This window comes from Hippocampus bargibanti, linkage group LG12, assembly GCF_051943395.1.
Source record: "Hippocampus bargibanti isolate YZ-2025 linkage group LG12, ASM5194339v1, whole genome shotgun sequence".
Lineage (NCBI taxonomy): Eukaryota > Metazoa > Chordata > Actinopteri > Syngnathiformes > Syngnathidae > Hippocampus > Hippocampus bargibanti.
The window spans coordinates 14,049,851-14,074,871 of record NC_142745.1 but is presented as its reverse complement, the minus strand read 5'-3'; the positions used below and the strand labels follow the sequence as shown (position 1 = coordinate 14,074,871).

The following is a 25,021-nucleotide window of genomic DNA, read 5'->3' as shown; positions in this document are numbered from 1 at the left end:
GGCCAAATCCGGCCCGTCACATCATTTTTTCGGCCCGCGAAAGCAAATCAAACTTGTTAAATTCCATGACGATTGCTAAAATCTGAGCCAAAATTTCATATTTTTGGATGTCAACCACAATAAAAGTCATTATTCTTGACTTCAGATTTGAAAACGAGTTATTCATTAATTTGCTGTGTGCTCTATATGTAATATTTGAAGGGATTTAAACATTCTAATGGGTTCCCCAAATTCATAACGGCCCTCGAGAGGAAACCATAACTACAATGTGGCCCGCGGCAAAAAATGACTTTGACACCCCTGCCATAAAACATAATTTTCTACTAAATTAGCCTTAAAGGACAAGCAACACCATTTTTTGTCTCCTAACTGACATCAGAAAAACGTTTTATAGCATCGAAAATACCCAAAACACGCAGGCTGATATTTTAGTCAACGTTTCGTAACGTCAGGCATCGTCATCAACTCGAAAACAAGACTTCCTGAATATTCAGCGCAAGTCTTAATCCATAAAATATAGCTATATGCCGTGGAATCTTTGTAAAATGCGTTCAGTCGAAGTCATTTGAAGTGATTTTACAAATTATGGACACAACTTGTTGGTTGTCCTTTAAAACTACACAAAATATACCTCATTACTGTTGGAACTAGTTTATATACACATCCTAAAAACATTCAGAATCAGAATCAGAATCATCTTTATTGCCAAGTATGTAGGACACACAAGGAATTTGTTTCTGGTAGAACACGCTGCACTAGTATCGTCGTCAAAAAAAACTGCTAAGTTCCATTTTGGCTACTGTTGAAGAGTTCAAAGAGTTAATGGCTTGGGGGAAGAAGCTGTTTAAATGTCTGCTGGATTTGGTGCGCATGGATCGGTAGCGCCTGCCTGAGGGGAGTAGCTGGAAAAGGTGGTGGGCAGGGTGCGGAGGGTCCAGTAGGATTTTCCGCGCCCTTGTTCGGATTCTTGCAGTGTGCAAGTCCTCGAGAGTGGGTAGGGCGGTGCCAATGATTTTTTCCGCCGTCCTAACTGTCCGTTGAAGTCGGATTTTGTCCATTTTTGTGGCGGCCCCGAACAAAACGGTGATGGAAGAACACAGGATGGAGTTATAGTCAGTGTTATTTTTGATCAAATAATTACAATAGGGAGAAATCCCTTCCTGGCACTCTTCAGTCCACACTAGCATTTTCTGCTTAATGACTTCTGGCGTTTGCGGTTTTTTTACCCCCTGCGTTTATCTTTTTTTAGAGCGCACTTTTAAATCCTCCCCCGCCATCAGATTGACTTTATGTAATGTGATTGTGAGTCACAGGCAACAAAGAATAATCCGACACCTCCGTGCTGTGCTAGGAATGACTTTAACACTTCTAAAAAAAACAACAAATAGCGCTTATGTTGAAAAAGCCGCTATGGTGCTTTTCTTTTTTCACCTGTTCTGTTCACGTCGTTTGATGTGCTTCTTCCTGTCGACAGGGTTGCAGAATGGATGAACAGAGATGCCCTCTCCCTCCGCCCCTCAAAGTGAGTCGCAAATCCTCCCATCACTTCAGCGAGCATATCCGTGATGGATGATACCGCGAACCGTCTTCCCTATCAGCTGTAAGACAGGCTTTTTAAGCATGCTCACTGACTGCGACGATGCCAAAATGCCATATTAGCTCCAATGGGCTTTATGAATTGGAGATTCAATAGTGGTACAGTTTTCATCACGCACAAGTGTTTTGGTTTCAGAATGCTGAACAATCGGTCGTGACTATGACAAACCTTTACAGGGAGCAAACAAGACAGGGCAATCTAAGGAAGTCCTTTTAACTGCCACTAATTAATATTAGCAACGCCTGTGCAGCTACAGTGCCCCACCCGTTGGTCGCATACTGAGACGTGACAGTACCAGTACCTCAAGGGACTGATTCCAGAAGTCCCAATAGTCTTACAAAAGGCCTGCCTCGCCAGGAAATAAGAACGAGAAGGAGATGGCAACCCTTGGCTCGCCAGGTCACAGGAAATAAAAGGCGACGGCACCTTTTCATCACATAGGACACACATACACACATAGTTTTGTCCGATGAATTCGATATGAAGAAATGGGCTTCTAAGGAATTTTTTAATGTTTACTTTAAAATGGTATTCACTATCACACCCCAATAAATTATTTTGTAGGAATTTCACGAGCATGCTTCACATTGTTGACTTCTCATGTTTGTGTGACTAGTCGGGTTTAGATTTCGGGGTGATAGAGCACTTCTGAAGAAACTGCCTATCACAAGTTCATGGGAGTGGTTGACCCTCACAACTTTATGAAGTACTGCAAAACAGTTCGCAGAAAAACCCAGTACATTATGCGAATATCAAATTTTTATTTTATTCTCGATTGGGCGACATTTTCCTGAATCACTCTTTGACAATCGCAAAACTGAAGCAGAGGCAGGAGATATGAAAGGGGTCAGAATTAAGAAGGTGAAATTAGAGATGAAACTTCTCAAGTGGTGAAATGAATGTTCACTCGTGTGTGTTTAAATAAGAGATGCACCATCGCAAGTAGCTCACCAATCAAACCCATTTGCCCGATAACACCATTTTATTCAAACGAAGGGACGGCGTGCTGACAAAGGGTGCATATGCACTTGAAAAGCAAATTTAGCTTGATTCCTCCCTCCCCCCTCCATGCCCCGTGCATGTTTGCAAAGCGGGACAAGTGACCCTGAAAAATGTCGAGGCGCATGACTGTTGACTATGTTTCACGGCGATGGAGCTCTGTTCTAGTTTGGACCGGAAGCATCTTATTGTTCGTCTGACTCATGTTTGGTTTTCATTCTTACAGACAGAAGAGGACTACATCCCATATCCCAGTGTTCACGAGGTACAAACTATGTACATAGAAGATTTGGGTGCTCTCTTATTATCATTCCAAATGTGGATTATCACTATGATACTGACATTTTCAGAAAATGGTACCTTCTGGTTTGAAGGTGTTTGATTGAGAACTGTGCAAGCACCATGTGCTTAGTTGGCCAAAAGTCCTGAAGCAAAAAGCCCAATTGAAAGCAATGCAAATACACTGTATAAAAAATGTCCTTGTAGGTTCTTAAAAATGGTTCCTTGCTTTGAGAATACAAAATTCTGAAGGTTATTGTGATTGGTAGAGCACTGACGGTCAACACCCCGCAACAGGGAATGTAACACAGATAGACCTGAAGACATTCTATCGACATATTTTACATCTTTGACATCTTTTTTCTACATTACAATCACCGTCTTTATGGAATTGATAGGGAGGAGGTAAAAAAACTGTGGTGAGATCAGCCATGATGTTTGGACAGGAGACAGTGCCACTGAAGAAAAGACAGGAAGCAAACTTTGAGGTAGCAGAGATGAAGATGTTGAGGTTTTCCAGGTGGTGACCAGGTTGGATAGGATCGGGAATGAGAATCAGAGGGACAACTCATATTACAGGCTTTCGAGAGAAAGTCAGAGAGGCCAGATTGAGATGGTTTGGGCATGTCCAGAGGAGTGAGGGTCAATATATTTGTCGAAGGACGCTGAGACTTGATCTGCCAGGCAGGAGACCGAAAGGAACACCTAAGACGAGGTTTATGGATGTTGTCAAAGAGGACATGAAGGTAGCTGGTGTGAGAGAAGAGGATGAACAACACAGGGTTAGATGGAGGAGGCTGATTTGCTGTGGCGATCCTTGAAGGGAAAAGCCCAAATGAAAAGAAACGTCTTCATGGAATTTGCATCTGGCTCAAATGTTGAGAGACTGCTACCATCAACTTGTGGCTGACTGATCATTGTGACTGTTGAAGCATTGATCAGACCAATCCATGGGATCAGTGAGTCCAAAAACAAGGCCAACAACAACAACACAACATCACTGAAATGCAGCAACAATAACATTTCATACTCTTCCAGTTTTCGACAAGAAAAAAACAAATCTGACCAAATCTGGGTCAAATTTTGTCCACCATCTTGTCTTTGCCTACACCTCCTTGTCTATCACAGGTTCTTGGTCGCCGTAGTCCGTTCCCGCTCATTTTGCTCCCCCAGTTTGGAGGCTACTGGATCGAGGGGACCAATCATGAGCCTAGAGGGACACCAGAGGCGATGCAACCTCCATGCCCCACATCTTACGTCAAGCTCGAGACCAACAGCGCCGCCAAGATCTACAGAAAGCAATTCATGAGCAAAGTGAGCCAAGTTTATTTAGCTTCATGATACTATCGATGCAGTGTTTCCCCAAACGCTACAATACACAACTTGATGATAATAACACTGCAAAAAAAGAAATCTGATTATTTCTTTTCTTTATTTTGTTATCCTTTGTCCGATCATTCATGCGTGAAATCTTCTTCTGCCTATCTTCTCCCAGGAGCACTTTAATTACTACACAATGGATGCCGCCTTGGGCCACTTGGTCTTCTCATTAAAGTACGATGTCATCGGGGATCAGGAGCATCTGCGCTTGATGCTCCGGTGCGTCGATTTGTTTATGAGTATTTTTAATAGCGAGTGCAGTATTTTGATCACATAGTGTCAGAGATGTCATCCCAAGCACCAACATCCATAAACCAACAGAACATAGAGATTTTAATGGGTTGTCCTTTCCATGATACGATAGATTAGTAACCTGGCTAATGACCTCTTCCTGTGAAGGAGTTTACCAAGTCGTAAATTAATTCAAGGCCAGATCTCCTACATGAAGATGACTTCACCTCAGATTGCCCCCAGATTGTCTGTGCTTCCATTGTGTATTGTAGTCACACATGTTCAAACAACTAAGCATATAACAGCATGGAACTTTGAAACATGATAATTTGTAGTAAAAGCAATCAAGTCCTCGTTTTCATCGGGATTTCCAAGAGTCTACTTGACGTTAGGATGAAAAGGACCAAAAGCGAGCTAGCTATTTGCTGTCCATTTGCTATTTATTAGCTGGCTAGCTAGTTATTTAGCTGACTTGCGAGTTATCTAGCTGGCTCGCGATCTAGCTGGCTGGCTAGCTTGCGTTCTAGCTGTCTAGCAATCGATCTCTCTGTATATCTGTTAGCTATATAGCTGGCTAGCTTTTTAGATAGTAGCTATTAGCTATCTATTAGTTAGCTATTTTTAGTTAGCTAGCTAGCTTTCTATCTAAAAATGACATGTATTATTATTATTATTATTATTATTATTATTATTATTATTATTATTATTATTATTATGTCTATTCTCTATCACAAGGTCAGTGTATATTACATTACAGTGTACATTACATTGCTACAGTAATGATAAAGTAATACCCCCAACCAAAAAAAAAAGCACAGATTGCATTTGATACCGCCCTGTGAGCAACTTCGGATCAAGGGATGCAAATCACGATGTTGAGAAGCAGTGTGTGCATCCGTCAGGCAATTCATTTAAAAGCATTCCTAAGCTATTATTGCTCATAAAGGGCATTGCTGCGGGGAAAATGGCCTCGGCTTGATTGGACCAACCACAAGCTGTTAGCTGACTGTCCACATTAATTTGCCCTTCAATGAGATATGATTTCCGCGAGCTATTGTTGTCGAGGGCCTTCAACTTTTATGAAACCCCGTAATGGAGTTTTAATAGTGTGAGGGACACTTCTGAGAAATCATTAGTAACAGAAATGTTTTCTTTATGTCAGTCTGTTTAGGACTACGGTTAATGTTAGAGTTCGGGCAAAAAGTGGCAATTGGAGTTGTGATGGGTTCAAGTTTTAGATCAGGGATTGGCTGTTTTTTTTTTTTGTAATTTGCAATTTAGAATTTTGGCTTTCAGATCCAGACTAAGAACCTATCACGATGTCATCCCCATTTCCTGCCTCACAGAGTTTCCCAACGTGGTCCAGATGGCAAAGGTGAGATGGATGCCATTTAAAAAGACAAAACAAATGTCTCCCATTGCCTAATCGTTATCTTTTTTTTTCGCGTCTGTAGCTTGTTTGTGAAGAAGTCAACGTCGATCGGTTTTATCCTGTTCTGTACCCTAAGGCAAGTCCTTTTAATTTGATTTCTTCTAAATGTCTATTTTTGTTGTTGTTTTTGTTGACTATCTCTATCAATCTTGTGGTCCACAGGCGTCACGGCTCATTGTCACCTTTGATGAGCATGTGATTAACAACAATTTCAAGTTTGGAGTTATTTATCAAAAGTTTGGTCAGGCGAGTGTAACCCTTGAAAACGTTTATTTTTGAAGAAGAAACTTCTCTGGTTTTTACAGATGTTTTTATTCTTTCAGACCACAGAAGAGGAAGTCTTTGGTAACATGGAAGAAAGTCCGGCTTTCGTTGAGTTTTTGGACTTCCTGGGCCAGACTATTGAGCTGCATGACTTCAAAGGGTGAGCTATTCCTTTCAATGAATTCAGTTTTGGTTCAGGTTGGTTTTCCAAGACATACTTTTCATTTTCGGTTGGTTATACTTGACTCTCTGACTCGAAAGGGTTATTTCCCAATTGGTTAGAAGGCAACGCCACATACAAGATGGCGGAAATTGGCAATGTCAATGGTAAAAAACAAAACAAAACAGTACTGACTCTTGGTCAGCAAGCGGCAAATTAGAGTTCTCAACTGATCTCCCGCAATTTTAGAACAATTATTTCTCTGTCAGAAGGTTGTTTATTTTGAATCACATTCACAAGCCCCATGGTTAGGAATCAAAGACAATGATGATTATTCACGCTTACAACCTTTCAATAGTTTGTTCTCCCTCTGTTTTAATGATGGTTTCTAAATGCTAATCCTAAATGTTGCTTTGATTAAATACAGTGATACAGTGATGAATTTAATTTGTTCCCAGAAAGTGTGTGTAAGGCGAAAAGTTCGTCTGCCAAACATTTATTTCCCATAAGAAACCATTCAAAATTAGAATAATCAGTTTCCAGGTCCCCATAAAACAGAATTTTCTACTAAATAAGCCTTAAAACTACACAAAATAGACCTTATTTTACCTTACATATTACATATAATATATATAATATTACCTTATTACGTATACCTTATAAATATACTATTGTATTTGCACTAATTTTTGCCTTAACGTGTTTATCGGTTTGAAATAAGTAGGAATTTTATGTTGCCAAAGGACTCTTTGTAATTTTTCAGAAACTCCTGCAATGTACGGTACTGCTACTCCTCTCCTTTTAGAATCTTGAGAATTATTGGTTTCGTTCGCTATTCTTTCTTTCTGACATTTGTTGAATGACCACTGAGGGTACCCACAGTTAGTGAGTGCTCTCCTGATATGTTTTGACTCCTTTTCTCTACCTTCAGTGCTAGTTGGTATTAGTTTAGCCCTATGCTGGAGGGTTCTGATAACTCCTAGTTTATGTTGTAAAGGGTGGTTAGAGTCAAAAAGTAAGTATTGGTCAGTGTGCGTAGCCTTCCTAAAGACTTCTGTTTTTAGCGCTCTGTCCTCTTTTATAATTACTTTACAATCCAAGAAGGCTAGTTGGTTCTCTTGAATGTCCTCACGAGTAAATTTAATGTTGAAGTCTACAGAGTTGAGATGATCTGTGAAGTATTTAAATAAATAAAATGTACTGTATCCATATAGTCGTTGTATTTACCTTTGTGATGGTCGTTGATGTAGTTGCCTCTTGATGATATACGAGTGAAGTTGCCGTGCTTTCTCTGTGAAAATATTCGGATCGTGTGGTTTGGTGTTTATCCGCGGAAAACTAGTCCGCCAGCCACCGTGGCACTGTGTGGTTTGGTTCGCTTGCCGAAAACGAGTTTGTATGCCAAGATTATATTCTCGTGAGTTTAATGTTCATAAGGCGAAAAGTTTGTGAGATAGTGTTCGTAAGACGAGGTATCACTGTACTACGAGACAGAAGGAAAAAACACATTTGGAGCTGACTTTAATGCTGTTTAAGTACATTTTCTTCACATTTGGTGATAATCACATGCTGGCTGTTTCTTGTTTCAATCATATAACCTGCAAAATATGGGAATTATCCCCCCCCCCCTGCACCACACACGTATTGGGCAATTACTACCTTTACATACACTTTCGTTTTCGCTCGGTATAAAGTATACTACCTCATGTCTAGCCACAACTTACCGTGATTTACTGGCCATGATTACCGTACTTATTGATTATGCATCCCCTAGGAATAAACGCCTAATTGATAGAAGCCCATGTCAAAGCTTTCTGATTCTGATCACGATTAAAAAATAAATAAAAAGCATACATTGATTACATTTAGCGATGCATCTAGCTGACTACCTAGCTAGCTACCTAGCTAGCTAGCTATTTGCTATCTATTAGCTATCTGGCTGGCTAGCTATCTAGCTAGCTGGCTAGCTATTAGCTCTACGATTAGCTAGCTGGACAGCTATCTAGCTTGTTATCGATTAGCTATCTATTGACTACCTAGCTAGCTTTCTATCTATTTGAGTTACTTTCGGGTTGAGTCACCCACAGAAAAATGTATCCTGTGACGGTAATGTGTCCTTGAAAGTTTTGAAAGGCGCTTCTAAATGAAATGTATTATTATTATTATTATTATTATTATTATTATTTGTCTTACAACACGCACTCGTTTAACAATTTCACGACTTGGCACTGACAGCAATTGGCTAAAGCTTGTGAAGTATTCCAAGTTGAATTTGTGACATTCATGACAACATTGGCTTGAATTATTTTATTTTTTGTAAATTTCCCCATTGTGGGACTATTTAAGGCTTTCTGATTCGGATTCTTTCTGATTCTGATTTACTGGACAAATTTTACCTTCTTTACATCTACTGTTGTGATGCGGCAGGTTTCGAGGAGGCCTTGACGTGACACACGGCCAAACAGGGACTGAATCAGTCTACACTAATTTCCATGGGAAGGAGATCATGTTCCATGTCTCCACCAAGCTGCCTTACACCGAAGGAGACTCCCAACAGGTATGATGACGCTTAGGTGAGCTAATTAATGTTTGCAGGCCAAAGGACTCATGTTGGATTGAGAATTGCAACAGCGATTCAGTCACTGTAACAAAGCTGGTGTTCTCCCTGCAAAATGTTACGTTGGTGCCGCCAGACTCCCTGGTGTGTTTGATTAGTTTGTTGCCGTGGTAACCCTCCAATTTGATATCAAATGGGTGGACAGCTCACTTGGCCTGATTTGGTGAGTGAAAGGAAAAAAAAAGGTGCAAAATGGAGAGCCGTCATCCATTCATTGTGAGGCGAAGGAGGATTCAGACATATCACTACTGAAGAGTGCTATGTCTGAATCAATCTAGACTGAAAAAAGTGTGGTGTGATTTACTACAATTCCATTAGTGGGTAAAATTAGCCAGGAAATAACTCATCGACCTTTCTTAATGTTGTCCCTTTTTTCTTCAAAGGTCCCTCTTGAAAATGGCTTTAACAGTAAATCTCCAACCAAATCCATTTTTTCTCCTCCTTCAGCCATTTTGGGTTGGATTGGATTGGATGAACCTTTATTCGTCTCGCAGTGGAGAAATGTACATTTCGCAGCAGCAAAGTTATGAAAGGAAGAGGAAAGGAAAGAAAGAAGTAGAAAAACAAAATACGGGAGCTGCTGGAAAGGCAGCCACTCTCAAGGGCGCTATCTTGAAGTAAAAAAAAAACTAAATAGAAAATAACATGACAACACAAAGACACAGACAGTCATTCATTCTTCAGCACTTGCTGTCCCCTCTTTGTGACATGAAGTAGTCTAGATGAAAGAGGAGAGGATCAAAGTGTCGTTTTCAGCAGTGGATCAGGGACGTCATGGTGGATTGTGCATGTCTACTACAAACTGCTATTAAATCAACACAATATATTTGCTTATGCAGCTCGCTACCGATACAGTATGCTAACTTTAGCCAGTATGCGCTTGTCCCTAGTTGCTTGTGAGCAGAGCAGTTTTTGCAAACTATGATTGGCTAACTAGCCAATCATAGTTTGTGAAAATTGACGTTTACCAGTGCCTGTAAGATGGCGCTCATACCCTTTTTGGGTTGCCAACTCGAAATCTGATTAGTTAAAGCAACATTTTCATCAACACTTATATGCTACAGGGCCTGCAGAATCGATTATGAAGGCGTCCAGGTCGATTTCTGACCATGGTAACAAATGCGGGCTGAAATGTAATTAGTTAAATACTTAAATACGAAAACACACATCTGGAAGCAGCTCTACAGTGACTGCCGCTGCTCACCCGCAGAAAAAAATATATCCCGTGACTGTAAAGTGTCCTTGAGAGTTTTGAAAGGCGCTTATAAATGAAATGATGATGATGATGATGATGATGATATTATTATTATTATTATTATTATTATTATTATTATTATTATTATTATTATTATTATTATTATTAAAGTAATGAAATGAGGCTGAAAGACAATTTGGAATTATTTAATAAGAATTCATGAACAAGATATAATTAACATCAATCTGTGATTCAGATATTTTTAGGCCAGCGGAGAAGGCTTTGCAGGCCTTGACAGCCCGCCACTGCCAATATATGAAATGTTGTAATATCCTCTCAGTGATTGTGTGTCATCCGTAGCTGCAGAGAAAAAGACACATCGGCAACGACATCGTCGCCATGGTGTTCCAGGAAGAGAACACACCATTTGTTCCCGACATGATCCAATCCAACTTCCTCCACGCCTACGTGGTGGTCCAGGTGGAGGACGCGTGTACGGATAACGTCACATACAAGGTTAGTTGCCCCCATACTGGTGTTCTTTGAGGATTGACCTCGCGATATACATCGTCTTGCCTTCTCATCAGGTGTCAGTGACAGCGAGGGATGACGTGCCCTTCTTTGGGCCGGCCTTGCCTGATCCTGCTATCTTCAGAAAGGTCAGTGATGGCATCATGCGAGAAGGAAATGTGAGCTCATCATGTGTTTTTTTTTTCCTCTTCAGGGATCAGAGTTGCGCGAGTTCCTCTTCACGAAGCTCATTAATGCTGAATATGCTTGCTACAAGGCGGAGAAGTTTGCTAAGCTAGAGGTGAGGTAAAGGCTGTCACATGAAAACTAATTAGAGGTAATCAGAAAGGAAAGAACTGTGTCCGAGTTAAAAAAAGCAATTTCAACTATTTGCAATTTCTTAAAAATGAAACAAACAATGATTGCAAAACAATTTGAAATAAATTGTGTTGTAGTCTAGGCTTACCGTACGGACAAGTCAGAATTTAAACACTCCTCAATTTGGTCAGTGTTGTATTTCTTTTCACCATCTTGTGCTATTAATCTCTTCCCATATGAGACTGTATTTTTTATTTGTATTTTTTAATAGATTATTGACCAGACTTAAGTGTCAAAAATGAATATGGAAAAATGTCGAAAATACACCATTCTTTGTGGGTGCGCCTTATAGTCCGGTGTGCCTTATACACCGGAAAATACAGTACTCCGATTTTTCTCCAACATTCCAAAAAAAACATACATGGCAGAATGATTGAAGTTGTTGTTCATTTGTATGTGCTTACAACATGTTCAGGGTGTCCCTCGCCTACTATCTAGCTAGTTATCTATTAGCTATGTAGCTAGCTATTTAGCTAGCTATCTAATAGCTATCTAATGGCTATCTATTGGCTGTCTAGCTGGCTATTAGCTATCTATTAGCTAGCTAGCTAGCTTTCTATCTATTTGAGTTACTTCCAAGTTGAGTGAAGGCTGGCGCATGTGGCTGCTGCTGCTCACCCACAGAAAAACTTATCCTGTGATTGTAAAGTGACCTTGAGAGTTTTGAAAGGCGCTTGGAAATACAATGTATTATTATTATTATTATTATTATTATCATCATTATTATTATTATTATTATTATTATTATTATTATTATTATTATCACTCACTCTCTTTCACAACATAAATTTACTTATTTGGTTTTTACTTTTTTTGTTTTTGTTTTTAGATTTGAAGAATACACCCGACGCCATTGTTATAACACAGTAGAATTGTAGACGAATGAGAAGTATTTTTCAATTATTGAAAATTATTGAACCTCAATTATTGATGTGAATGCATGCACATATTGCGGCGACAATTATTCTTTACACTTTGCTTTTGATCAAGTACACATGAAATCAAATCAAATCAAACTAATTACATTATTCTAAAACACAATATTTCCATTTTATTGGTACAGCTGAATCTTACTGAAACAAGGTAATGTAACAAATATTTTTTCAAGTTTATCCTATAAATTTTATAGGGGTGCTCAATATGTCGATCGCGATCGACTACTTGATCTCCAATGTCGCATGACAAGGTGATGTGACATTGTCAAGAACTGACACTACAAATAAAGTTGAGGAGTTTTGACGATATTTGCCTAACAGCCATCTCTTCACTTGATTGACACACCGGACAACCAATCAAGTGACAGTTACACTGCGTGTTCAAGTTAACAAGCTCGTCATTAGTTACATGCTTAATTTTTTGCTAGTTTTTTACTCTTAAACGTAAGATAGGGTATAAAAATTAGTGGGGGGGATAGACCAAGTAAGAAGAAAAAACGTATCACTTTCATACGGTATAGAAGGACTTTTTTCACGATGTCATTTTCAAAGTGAGTTTGTCTCGTCTGCCAGTGAACTCAGGTAATTGCAAACAATGGACATCATTATGTTGTGTTGTGCAACATATGCGGTTATACATCAATAACACATACCTGTCAACCTTAGCTAATAGTTGCCCTTGTAAATGATTACAATTCCCTTATAAAAGTTGTAGTAAGCCGTACATTATTTGAAATGATAAAAAAACGCTAACACAAGCGGAAATGCAGTTTACCGCGCATGCGCACGTTAAGTTGACAGGTAACACGTTGCAAGAATACTTCATATATTTCTCAATAAATATAACGGGTAGATCATTTTGACCTGGTCATTTCAAAAGACGCTCATATGTTGAAAAAGTGTGAGCACCCCTGCTATAGAACATGCCATTTTTTACAGTATTTAACACCCCTCACAGATTTTACCTTGTGGGGAAAAATATTCTTGGCGAAAAACAGTCATTGTCCGCCATTTCCTACATTCAGTGTTTGAAAAAATGTTGTTTTTTTTCAGGAGCGCACCCGGTCAGCCCTTTTGGAGACCCTGTACGAGGAGCTGCACATCAACAGCCAGTCGATGATGGGCCTTGGCGGGGATGAAGACAAACTGGAGAATGGCAGCAGCGCAGGAAGTGGAGGCTTCTTCGAGTCCTTCAAGGTACAGTCTTTTTACTTTTTTTGAGGCGCAACCTCATCTGCATGGGTGAGAATGAAGATGCTTTTTTGCCTCCTTGTCTCTCGGCATGGGGATTCTGGGTATTCATTGGCGACAAAGGCGAGCAAATTAAATGGCTTTTATATCTCAACGGCCCAGGCCTGTGGCTTTTGATTTCTTCGCTTAGCTTGCGACAGATGTTTCTTTTTTTTCTTTCTTTCTTTTTTGACATTATATACCGGAGGCTGTCTGTCCTTGATGGCCGTGATCCATCAGTCCATTTAGGCCGCAGGAGCGTGTTCAAGCTGCCAGGCTGCAACCATTGGGAATTCTCATTGTGGACGCCTGATGAGCACTTTAATGAAGGCCCCCCATTTTAGAACATTGTCATCAAAATATTTGTAACATAGGTTGGTCCAAATACAGTCATACTTTTTGTATCTTGTTTTGGGAGCTGGTCTAGCGCAAAAACCAAATACAATGATACCTCGGCTTATGAATTTAATTGGTTTCCAGAAAGTGTGTGTAACGTGAAAAGTTCGTCAGCCAAACATTTATTTCCCATAAGGAACCATTAAAAATGAGAATAATCCATTCCCTGGTCCCCATAAAACATAATTTTTGACTAAATAAGCCTTAACACTACACAAAATAAACCTTATTTTATGTATAAGAACTATGTTATTGTATTGTAATGAAAAAAATAAACTGTACTGTATAATAAAGTCGTTTTATTTACCTTTGTGATGGTCGTTGATGTAGTTGCCTCTTGATGATATCCGAGTGAACTTGACGTGCTTTCTTGGCGATAATACCCTCACTCACACTGTCCCCTGTTAGCTGCTTTTCGTTAATCCAAATCAACAGAAGTTTTTCAACCTCTTCTATTGCCTTAGACCAGGGGTGTCCAAAGTCGGTCCTCGAGGGCCGCCGTCCTGCCTGTTTTCCAGCTCTCCCAGGAGCAACGCACCTGATTCAAATCATCAGGACCATTTTGATGCTGCTTCAGAGCTGGCTGATGAGCTGATCATTTGAATCAGGTGTGTTGCTCCTGGGAGAGCTGGAAAACAGGCAGGACAGCGACCCGCGAGGACCGACTTTGGACACTTTCTCGAGGCCTTAGACCGTTGGACAACACAGAAACACCCGTAACCACATGTAGCAATACTTAGCATACTGGTACAGGGACGCTAAATCACACAAACGCACACCTCATTCGTGTTTTTCGATGATGTCCTTCTTCTGCTCGACCGTAATTTTGTTTTGTGTCCTCTGAACACTAGCCTGTGGTGGGGTCATTTTCAGTCCCATAATAGCAAAAGTACTCCACTCGACAACAGACCACGTCTGCACTGAGTGCACTCAAAGAAAGTGGGTGCAGAAAACTAGTCCGCCAGCCACCGTGGCACTGTTCGACCATGTGGTTTGGTGTTCATCCGCCGAAAACTAGTCCGCCAGTCACCTGTGTGGTTTGGTTCGTGAACCGAAAACTAGTTTGTATGCCAAGATTATATTCTCGCGAATTTAATGTTTGTAAATCGCAAAAAGTTAGTGAGCTAACGCGTTCGTAAGCCGAGGTATTACTGTATTTATTTCCTTCACTTCCAATCAATTTTGGTAGACCCCATTTCGGCTTATAAGCTTTTCAACAATATTTAGGATATTTTAATTCTGACAGAAAGTCCCCACAAAGCCCCGCCCAATGGACGCAAGCATTAATGTTCAGCATCCGTTGACGGTATGTCCTCATGTCTCTCTGTATAGCGGGTCATCCGCAGCAGAAGCCAGTCCATGGATGCCATGGGCCTCAGTAGCAAGAAGTCACACACAGTGTCGACTAGTCACAGTGGCAGCTTTACCCACAATCTGGCCGAGAGCCCCAAAACATCCGGCATTGTAAGTAGCGTGTTGTGCTTCAGCGCAGAGGATGCACTACATTTTTGTTTATCCACATGTCAGGATTCCCAGGCCAAAGTGCGAAATTTGATTTTGTGACCTGTAAATGCAGGTCGAGAAATAAACGAAAATAAAGGTTTAAACGGAAAAATGTTTGTTTCCAACAAAATATTACCCTTTTATTTTCAAAAACGAATTCATTTTCCAAGACAAATGTAGTCCTCAAATATAGCAGTTAAAATGGAGACGTGCTCCTTCGCATGGGTAGCATCTTCAGTACTCATTCACTGTTGAATTCATACGACGTAGAGCGCCATTCCTGAATTTTTTTCTTGTTTGAGTGCTGATAAAGCGCTGACCAGACGTCTGGCAATATTTTTTTCCGTTCCACAAGGGGGCAGCATTTCCCTTTTTCCATGTTAGTGCTCTGTTTCAGCTTCAGATGTTAAAGCGCTGTATCATCACCGTAATATACAGCTGGCTCGCTAGCTATCTAGCTAGCTAACTAGCTCGCTCGCTAGCAAGCTGGCTGTTAGCTATATAACTGGCTAGCTAGCTAATAGACATCTATAAGCTAGCTACTTAGCTTTCTATCTATTTCAGTTATTCTAGATTGAGTAAACACTGGCGCATGTGGCTGCCGCTGCTTACCCACAGAAAAGCTTCTCCTGTGATGGTAAAGTGACCTTGAGAGTTTTGAAAGGCGCTTATAAATGAAATGTATTATTTTTATTATTATTATTTTTACTTGTATTATTATTATTATATAAACAAATATGAATGTATTGCATTGACAGCCGCCCTCATTTCTAGGTCATATAACTCCAGACCAATATAATTTAGGAATTAATGTGTTTTTTCTGATGAAATAAGAGAGTCTAAGGTTTCTTATGCTGCATTTAATGTTTTTGTAGTCCTGAAACTCAATATTTGAGTAAAAATGACAAAAACCCTGGCACTGGAGTGGACACATTTTTTAGTTCAAAAAAGTTGAGTTCAGGTGATTTTATTCATCACACTAGTTCATAAATGTATTTATTTCAGAGAAGGGTCTGGAAAATAAGGTTCTGGAAAAAAGTACAGAATTTTAAAATGATTTCAAATGACAAATGCGAAGGAACCCTGACATGTAATCATCCTTGTTCTTCCTTGGGAATCGCAGAAAACTCAAATCAAAGCTTTCATTTAGTTCTCAATACTCAGCAACCTATTGTGTGACACTGAAATCGCTTAAAAAATTAAAAGTATCACAGTATGGGAATTTTCTGGTTGGGCTATTTGATTACCCAGACTCCCTTGCTCCCCTCCTCCTGTGTCTGCTGCTGCTGCTGCATGTGACACATACAGTATATGCATGTCACCTTACAATGTAGTGCATGTGTGAATCGGAATCAAGATTGGTGTCTGTGGTCACGTGTGTTGTGTCTACCCAAGGATTGCTTAATATCAGACGTCCTCAGTTTAAGATTAATGACACGCCAGATTATGAACAATATGGCTTCCAGGTGTGATGACACAAACATTGATTGTAATTATGATTTCACTTTTCACGACTTTGTAAGCATAGGTTAATGGTACACTACATCACAGTCCGATTTATAGGTTTCTCGTTTTTATTGAACATTCTTACCAGCAGTTACTTCAAATTGACCTCGAAAATGGCGAGTTTCCGAAGGCCCCCTTGTTCGCGATGTCACGTCATGACGTCTTACCTTGCTCTAGTCTAGAATCAAAACAATGGCTTCAGATTCGGAGAAGATGCTTTCTTGTTACTCATCCAGTTATGAATATGATTCAAATAGTTCAGAAGAGGAAAGCATCAATGTTTGCAATCGATTAAAGAAGTAATTCCGTGTCATTTTGAGGCATCTGGACTGAAATGTAGGATCCCAGAAAATGCACAAGATGGTGCCCAAGCTCCGTTGGAAATGGACTGATTTGTCTGCTGGGAATTTGTGTCAACTAGTATCAAATAGTAGCCTTGGAGCAACACACGATTCACCATCGCATTATTTAAGTGTTTTCCTTCTAATTTCGCCATCAACACGGATCAACACAATGTTTTCAGACCAAAGTACCCAAAATGCATTGTGTGTCGCTTTCTCGGTCAACTCGAAAACAAGACTTCCTGAATATTCAGCGCGAGTCTTTGTAAAATACACTCAGTAGAAGTCATTTGAAGTGATTTTACAAATTATGGACACAACTTGTCCGGCGGCGGCGGTTGTCCTTTAAATATGAAAACACACTTCTGGAAGCAGCGCAACAGGGCAAAAATAATGAAAGTCAATTTGGCATTATTTAATAAGAATTCATGTACAAAATATCTTTGAACATCAGTCTGCGATTCAGATATTTTCAGGCCTGCAGAGAAGGCTTTGCAAGCTTTGACGGTCCGCCACTGATTTTCACTTATCATACAAGTGTAAAAATTAGTTTGCAATCCCTGAGTACCTCTTCAATAGGTGAAAAAAAATACAGTGAGACCTCAACTTACAAAGACCTTAACTTACAAACTTTTCGTCTTACAAACGTCAAATTTATGAAAATTAAACCTTATAATAAGCACTATTTTCATAATACACACCCACCACGGCTGGCGGAGTGATCTTCGGCGGAAGCACACGACCGAACAGCACCAGAGGTTAAGTTACCAACAGTCCTTATAGAAGGTGGCTCTCCTTCCATAAGCCATCAACGACCATCAAAAAGGTAAATAAAACTTTATTTTACAACACAGTTCATTTCTTTAATTACAGTCCTCATGTAATGCACCTCTCTTTCCAAGCAGCAATTCCCTTTGACCTTCGACCTCCAACGCCATTTCATCAAGCCATAAATGACCATCGCAAATGTAAATAAAGTGATACAATGCAGTGTATTTCTTTCATTACAATAAAATAGCACATTTGTTATACATAGAATAAGGTATGTTGTGTGTAGTTTTAAGGCTTATTTAGTTGAAAAGTATATTTTATGGAAACCCGGTAACGGATTGTTCCCATTTTAATGGTTTCCTATGGGAATTATTTTTTTGAGATACACACTTTTCGCCTTACACACTCTGTCTGGGAACCAATTAAGTTCGTAAGTTGAGGTCTCACTGTAGTAGTAATAATGGCTACCATTTCTCCAGTGTTTCATAATATTTGTATCTGGCTGTGTGTGTTGTACGCTTGAGAAGTTACAATGTGTTGTTTATTTTTTTTGCTTTTCAACCTGGTATGTATTTTCTTCTCTCCCCACCCCATATTGCCTTGGTGTACCCCAGTCATTGCTCGTCCCAGGGAAAAGTCCTGGTAAATACAGCCGGCGAGGCAGTGCCATAGGGATAGGAACAATAGAAGAGGTTCATGCTTTTTTTACTCCCTTCTTGTTTAGTGTGAATTTTCTCCATTTTGTGTGTGCTCAGATATGGCAGCTAATGCATAGCCCGTGGAATGGTTACCCTTGATTTTGCTTTTTTTCCACAGTAGGTCGTTTTGTACTCCAGTTGAGCCTGATAATGTTTCATATCTTTAAATAAATATAATATCAGAAATAACGATGAGCCTCGCCTAGCATATATGCTCATACATTGAATGCACCTGACTGTCATTTCCCCCATGTGGCAGTCCTTGATCATTCCTGGGAAAAGCCCCACCAGGAAGAAGTCAGGTCCCTTCAGTTCCCGCCGAAGCAGCGCCATTGGCATCGAGAACATCCAGGAGGTCCAAGAAAGAAGGTACATGTATTAATGACTCAATTAGTTGCAATAATATGGATCCTTTTTTACGGATAAAGAATTCATGCCTATTGCAAAGTCGGTTAGTTGTTTGAAATACGCAATGCACATTTCCCCATTGTGGGACTATTAAAGGCTTTCTGATTCTTTCTGATTCTGGTAACTATTTTTGTGTTATGTTTAATTTTACAGTGAATTTCAACTGAGAGTCGGCCTTCTAAATAATATGTTGCAATACGGTACAAAATCAGCCTTCCATATGCCGTGTTTTCTGTGCAGGCGTTGTCATGCAGCACTTTGGCACTAGTGTCAAAGTCAAGGCCCTGGGGCCAAATCTGGTCCGCCACAGCATTTTATTCGGCCCTCGAAAGCAAATCAAACGTGTGAAATTGCATGATGCTTGCTAAAGTCCGAAACTAAATTTCAAATTGTCCCATGTAAACCACAGTACACATAATTATTTTGAAATCATTCACTGCCAGACGATGTACAAAAATATGTCCACTCCAGTGCCAGGGTTTTTGTCATTTTCACTCAAATTCCAGGACAGACAGAATATTGAATTTTAGGACTAAATAAACATTCAATTTAGCGTTAGAAACCTTAGACTCTTCTTTCGTCAGAAAAAGAGTTATATGGGTCCGGAGTTATCTGAGCTTGAAATGGGGGTGGCTTTATACAATACAATACAATACATATTGGTTTATATATCGCTTTAACAACAGCTGAAGCTGTGACAAAGTACTAACCTGGAAAAAAGGAAATGCTGCCCTCTCGTGGAAGGGAAAAACATTGCCAGAGGCGCTTTATCAGCAGTCATTGCAAGAAAAAAACCATTTTTAAAAACAATTTTTAAATTCGGGAATGGCAGTGAATGAGTTAAATGGCATCAGGGTGGCGCAGAGGGATGTCATGGCCAAATTATTGACAGCTCCTATTTGTTTTAATTGGGTGGGATCAGTATTTGAGGTGAGGTGATGAGTTTTGTTTTTTTCAAGTGATCACACCTGAGGCCACTATGTAATACATTTTTATTTTGAAAGATATCTAAATAATATATGTAAGATATGTTCCACTTTACATGTCTCGTCATTTGTCAAAGGATAACAAGGTTTTCAAATCGCCATATTAACAGAGGTGAGGCTTTTCAAATGACAGTGTTGGAACATTTATTGGTTTTATGACAATGTTGCTCTCCAGCCGAGACGTGTCCCCATGCACCCAAAGGACATCCGACAGCGGCCACATCTCCCAGGAAAATAAATCAGACAACTTGTCCAATCACAGCTCTCCTGAGTTCACCCCTGCCAAGAACAGGTAGCCCTTCATTTTAGTGCCTTTCCAAACGCTTCGCTTAAGAAGAATCAATGGGCCCCAAATGGGGATTTTCATATGAGTGGTCTGAGTGATGTCCGGCGGGCGTGTAGCTTGGTCATGTGTTGCAGGGCGCCATCCATCCCGGAGGCTCAGGATCTTTCTCATTCCTCCTCCAATGCCAGCAGCTTCACCAGCGTTGTAGAAGAACACGAGGCCGACGATGAGTACAACGTGGGAGTGGTGAGTGCCGTGTATGCCCTCTGGACACGACATTAGCTATAGCTGCACGCCAAACAGGGCATGGACAATTTTGGATTAAAAAAAAAAAAAACTAAAATAATTCCTTTTACAAATTTTACATTTGTGAAAAATAATATGTGGATCAATTCATGGAATTATATCAACACCTAAAAATAATAATGTACATTTTACACCTACCCGTAGGAAATCGAGGCGGCCACGCTGCCGCTCAAGAGGGACTCTCTGGACGATGGATCACTCAGTATGACTCACACGGGCTTCACAGGTGAGTATGTACAGTATGTACTGTACTTGTACATGTACCTATGATATATATGGTCTGCATCTAGCTGTCTATATATCTATGTAGCTAGCTAGCTATATAGCTAATTACCTATCTAGCTATCCATCTACCTATGCATCGAGCTATCTATCTAGATAGCTCGCTACAGTATCTAGCTATCTAGCGACCCAGCTAGCTAGCTATCTCGCTATCTATCTAGCTATCTTTCTATCTATCTATCTAGCTATCTAGCTAGGTATCTAGCTAGCTATATAGCTAGTTATCCATCTAGCTATCCATCTACCTATCTATCGATCTACATAGCCCTCTACAGTATCCACCTATCTGGCTATCTACCTAGCTAGCTATCTTTCTATCTACAGTAAAGTCTCGTTATATCGATATCGGATATATCGGTAGTCCCGGTTATATCGATACTATTTCTTTGCACGCACAGAGAAAATTACATGCAAACAGGGTCGGATATATCGATAGTCCCGGTTATATCGATATTTTTTTGGACTCCCTTGAATATCGATATAACGAGACTTTACTGTATCTAGCTAGGTATCTAGCTAGCTATCTAGCTATTTATCCATCTAGCTATCCATCTACCTATCCATCTAGCTATCTATCCATGTAGATAGCTCGCTACAGTATCTAGATATCTAGCTATTGAGCTATCTAACAAGCTAGCTATCTGTCTAGCTATCTATCTAGCTAGTTATCAATATAGCTATATATCCATCTAGATTGCTAGCTAAGTATCTAGCTATCTAACTATCTAGCTATCTGGCCATGTATCTGGCTAGCTATCATCCATCCATCCGTCCGTCAGTTTGTCTGTCTTTCTATCTACCTCTATCTAGTTATCTGTCTATCTAGCTTTCTAGCTATCTATAGAAATATAGATAAATATATAGTAATTCTCTATCTGCAAAAAATGACGACAAACAGTACCATATTGATGAGCTCACAGGAGAGTAAAATAGAGTTTAGATCACAGAAACAAATTAAACATGTTTCTCAAGGTAAAATTCTTTTATGTTTTCTTACGTTTGATAAGCTGCACATCCTTCGTCTCGACTCCATCATCAAAGCGACGGACCAAAGGGAACCGAGTCCAAAATGACAGACGGCCGTTCCAGGTCGGAGCACAAGTCCTCGGTAAAGACGACCAGTCCTTTTTTTAATTTTTTTTTTTTTTTTACATGACCACTACTGACATTTAACTGTTTGTGATTTCCCCACAGAATTGTTAGCCACACACCACTGACTCGGCGCATTCACATCCATTATCAGGTTAGATGCCGACTGTCAAAACAGGTCTTGGGCATGTGTTTGATTTTAAGTTGTTTATGTTTTTATCATATCATGAAATCCATTTCACGATGATTGTGAACGGCACCAGATGATGCATGACTGAGTGACTGTGCTTTGGGAAAGGGGCATTAATCCTTTTGCTTTTATCTATTTCAATTGCAGCATTTCTTGGAGAGGCACAAGCACCTCCGAACTGAGCAAATGGGTCACATTGTTTCCTGTATTTGACCAAGGTCAGTATGAAACACGGGCCATAAAACTTGGACACAAGCATTCAGTTTGGATACGCCAGCTGTTCTGACATGAACATCTCCACAAAAGCTCAAGGGATATCACGTCGGGACCTTGTTCTTGCTCCAAATGTGTTTTAAAGGCCACACAGCAGCATCAAAAGTGCATCAGTGTGTAATTTCATCCTGGTTTTAAAGATTTCAGGTGAGAGAATTTTTTTTGCGAGTAAAGTGTTTGGTTTGTGGACGTGCTGAGCCTCACTGCGACGCTCTTGTTTTACATTCATCTGATGACTCAACAGCATTTAGGACATTGGCTTCCTTCGGGATTGAGGCCACTTGTTTGAATGACAACAAAAGCATTTAATACAACTTAATGTCTTTAAAAAAGGTACACATTTATCTCAATGTAGACTCCATTAACTCATTCACTGTCATTCATGAATTAATTCGGGAATTAAAAATATGACGTAGAGCGCCATTACCGAGTTTGTTCGGGTTTTGTTTTTTTTCTTGTTTGGGTGCTGATAGATAAAGTGGTGGGTATGGCCTCTGGCTATGTTTTTTCCCTTCCACAAGGGGGCAGCATTACCCTTTTTTCCATGTTAGCGCTTCGTTCCAGCTCCAGCTGTTGCTAAAGCGCTATATCAACCAATATGTATGGATTGCATTGTATTTTGAGCAGCCACGCCCCCATTTCAAGCTCAAATAACTCCAGACCCATATAGTTTAGGAATTAACTCTTTTTTTTTCTAATGAAAGAAGCCAGACTAACGCTCAATTGAATATTTATGTAGTCCTAAAACTCAATATTCTGTGTGTCCTGGAATTCGAGTGACAATGACAAAAACCCTGGCACTGGCGTGGATACATATTTGCACATCGTCTGGCAGTGAATGAGTTAATGGTCTCAAAAAAAAGTCATACTGTGGTGCCTCAACCAGCATCAAAGCATTTTCAACCGTCTGTGTTTGATTTTGCGAGTGCAACTGTTTATGGTGTCAACATGGTCGTGATCGAAAAAAACAACAAACAAACAAACCAAGGACAAAAAAACCTTTGGTGCCATGTTGGTTGTACCCGTGATTCCTGTTTCATTCATCTCCGCGTGCAATGTACACATTTTTTTACCTCTCCAGTGTCGAAGGGTTGCGATATACGAGCCTTTGGAGCATTTATTTGTAATCCCGCTTGTGCACTGAATTATCCATGAACTACAAGTGTGCTCCTTGTCCTCACCAATAAGACAAGTTAGCGCAATAGTTTTTTTTTTACTACCGTATTTTCCGGTGTATAAGGCGCATCGGAGTACAAGGTGCATCCTGTCAGAGATGTTCGATCGGACAGTGTGGACAAAGGCTCAAACACAGGACGATTGTCTTTTACTGCCGGCAGGGGACGTAGCCTTTCAAGACACGCCCAAATTCTGCAGCCCTCTGCTAAGCAATTTATTGAGAGCATATGCAAATTTAAGTGATACATTAGTAAAACAGTTTTCTTGATTAGAATACCAAGCCCCTGGACGTCCCAAGCACCAACAGCTGTAAACAATACATATATTTCAATTACAGTAAAGTCTCGTTATATCGATATCGGATATATCGATAGTCCCGGTTATATCGATGCTATTTCTATGCACGCACGGAGAAAATTACATGCAAACAGGGTCGGATATATCGATAGTCCCGGTTATATCAATATTTTTTCGGACTCCCTTGAATATCGATATAACGAGACTTTACTGTAGTTGTCTTTTCCATGAACTGATAGATTTGTAACCTGGCTAATGAGCTCTTCCTGTGAGGGAGTTTCAAGTCCTAAATTACTCCTGTGACGAAGGAGTTTTCCAAGTCCTAAATTCTGCACAAGGCCAGATCTCCTATATGAAGATGACAGGTTAACAGGCTGTGTCTGTTCAACTCAGATTGGCCCCAGGCCCTCTGCACCTTCACTGTGGGCCTATTGTTCGGCGGCCAGCTAAGCATGGGACTTTTAAATATGATAACTTCTTATTCTGTCTAATGTCTATCATCACATCAACAATGAATGGTGTATTTTCAAAGTTTTTCCATATACAAGGCACACCGGAGTATAAGGCTACCTTCAATGAATGAAAAACGTTATCCAAAAATAAGATTGAAATACAGGTAACATCCGACTTTCTACCGAGATCCGTTCCGACCAAACAGTCGTAAGTCAAAATGGTCGTAAGTTGAAATCCATTCAAATTGTTGAATAGAGACTCGGAGGCTAAATGACTCGCAAACTCCCCCCTGTGGTGCCATCACGCGGTCGATTGCTGTGCGAGAGTGAGATGCTGGCTGGCTGGCTGGCCAAAATTGTTGTACGCGTTGCCGGCCTGCTAGCGGGTTCCGATGCCAGGCGTAGAATTACATTTTTAAAAATAGGGTCTGGAGGTCGTGGTCGTAAGTACGGGTGGTCGTAAGTCGAGGCGGTCGTAAGTCGGATGTTAGCTGTATATAAAAGTGTTCAAAATGTAAGGCACACTTGCGTATAAGGCGCAGGGTCATCTTTTGAAGAAAATCAAGGCTTTTGGGTGCACCTGATACGCCGGAAAATACGATAGTTACGAAGAGATCTCTTGAAGTGTGCCACTTGTTCATGGACCGCCAAGTTGCACGAATTGGACATCAAATAAACATTTAAATGGCTTTTCATCGTAAATCATTCGTTTTGTGTTTGTCAAGTGGATTTGTTGGAACATCACTGTGACTAATCTTGAGGTTGCCTTTCCAAATGATCGTGTCTTGTGAGTGCTTGTCTTTCTGAGGGTTCCTGAATGTAACACACAAGGCACATCATGCTTCCTTTTGCAG

At 40.2% G+C, this 25,021-nt stretch overlaps 1 protein-coding gene across 21 annotated transcripts in view; it reads left to right on the top strand.

The window, feature by feature from the left end:
- The window catches only part of rap1gapb (RAP1 GTPase activating protein b), a 90,424-nt gene extending 67,916 nt beyond the window's left edge, over positions 1-22,508 (top strand). For 14 of the 21 annotated variants that reach the window (XM_089009891.1, XM_089009880.1, XM_089009890.1 and 11 more), the window contains 20 exons: positions 1,475-1,522; positions 2,823-2,861; positions 4,004-4,189; positions 4,371-4,474; positions 5,783-5,861; positions 5,941-5,994; positions 6,081-6,164; positions 6,242-6,342; positions 8,770-8,899; positions 10,515-10,670; positions 10,742-10,813; positions 10,879-10,965; positions 13,031-13,174; positions 14,936-15,067; positions 18,339-18,416; positions 18,682-18,791; positions 19,992-20,108; positions 20,219-20,348; positions 20,553-20,634; positions 21,698-22,508. In XM_089009891.1, the coding sequence (XP_088866017.1) occupies positions 1,484-1,522; positions 2,823-2,861; positions 4,004-4,189; positions 4,371-4,474; positions 5,783-5,861; positions 5,941-5,994; positions 6,081-6,164; positions 6,242-6,342; positions 8,770-8,899; positions 10,515-10,670; positions 10,742-10,813; positions 10,879-10,965; positions 13,031-13,174; positions 14,936-15,067; positions 18,339-18,416; positions 18,682-18,791; positions 19,992-20,108; positions 20,219-20,348; positions 20,553-20,634; positions 21,698-21,846 (2,073 nt within the window). In that variant the 5' untranslated portion in view covers positions 1,475-1,483 and the 3' untranslated portion in view covers positions 21,847-22,508. The remainder of the gene's footprint in view (positions 1-1,474; positions 1,523-2,822; positions 2,862-4,003; positions 4,190-4,370; positions 4,475-5,782; positions 5,862-5,940; positions 5,995-6,080; positions 6,165-6,241; positions 6,343-8,769; positions 8,900-10,514; positions 10,671-10,741; positions 10,814-10,878; positions 10,966-13,030; positions 13,175-14,935; positions 15,068-18,338; positions 18,417-18,681; positions 18,792-19,991; positions 20,109-20,218; positions 20,349-20,552; positions 20,635-21,697) is intronic. The other 7 variants (XM_089009886.1, XR_016116600.1, XM_089009881.1 and 4 more) reach the window with 7 other exon arrangements.
- Positions 22,509-25,021: the final 2,513 nt, after the last annotated feature.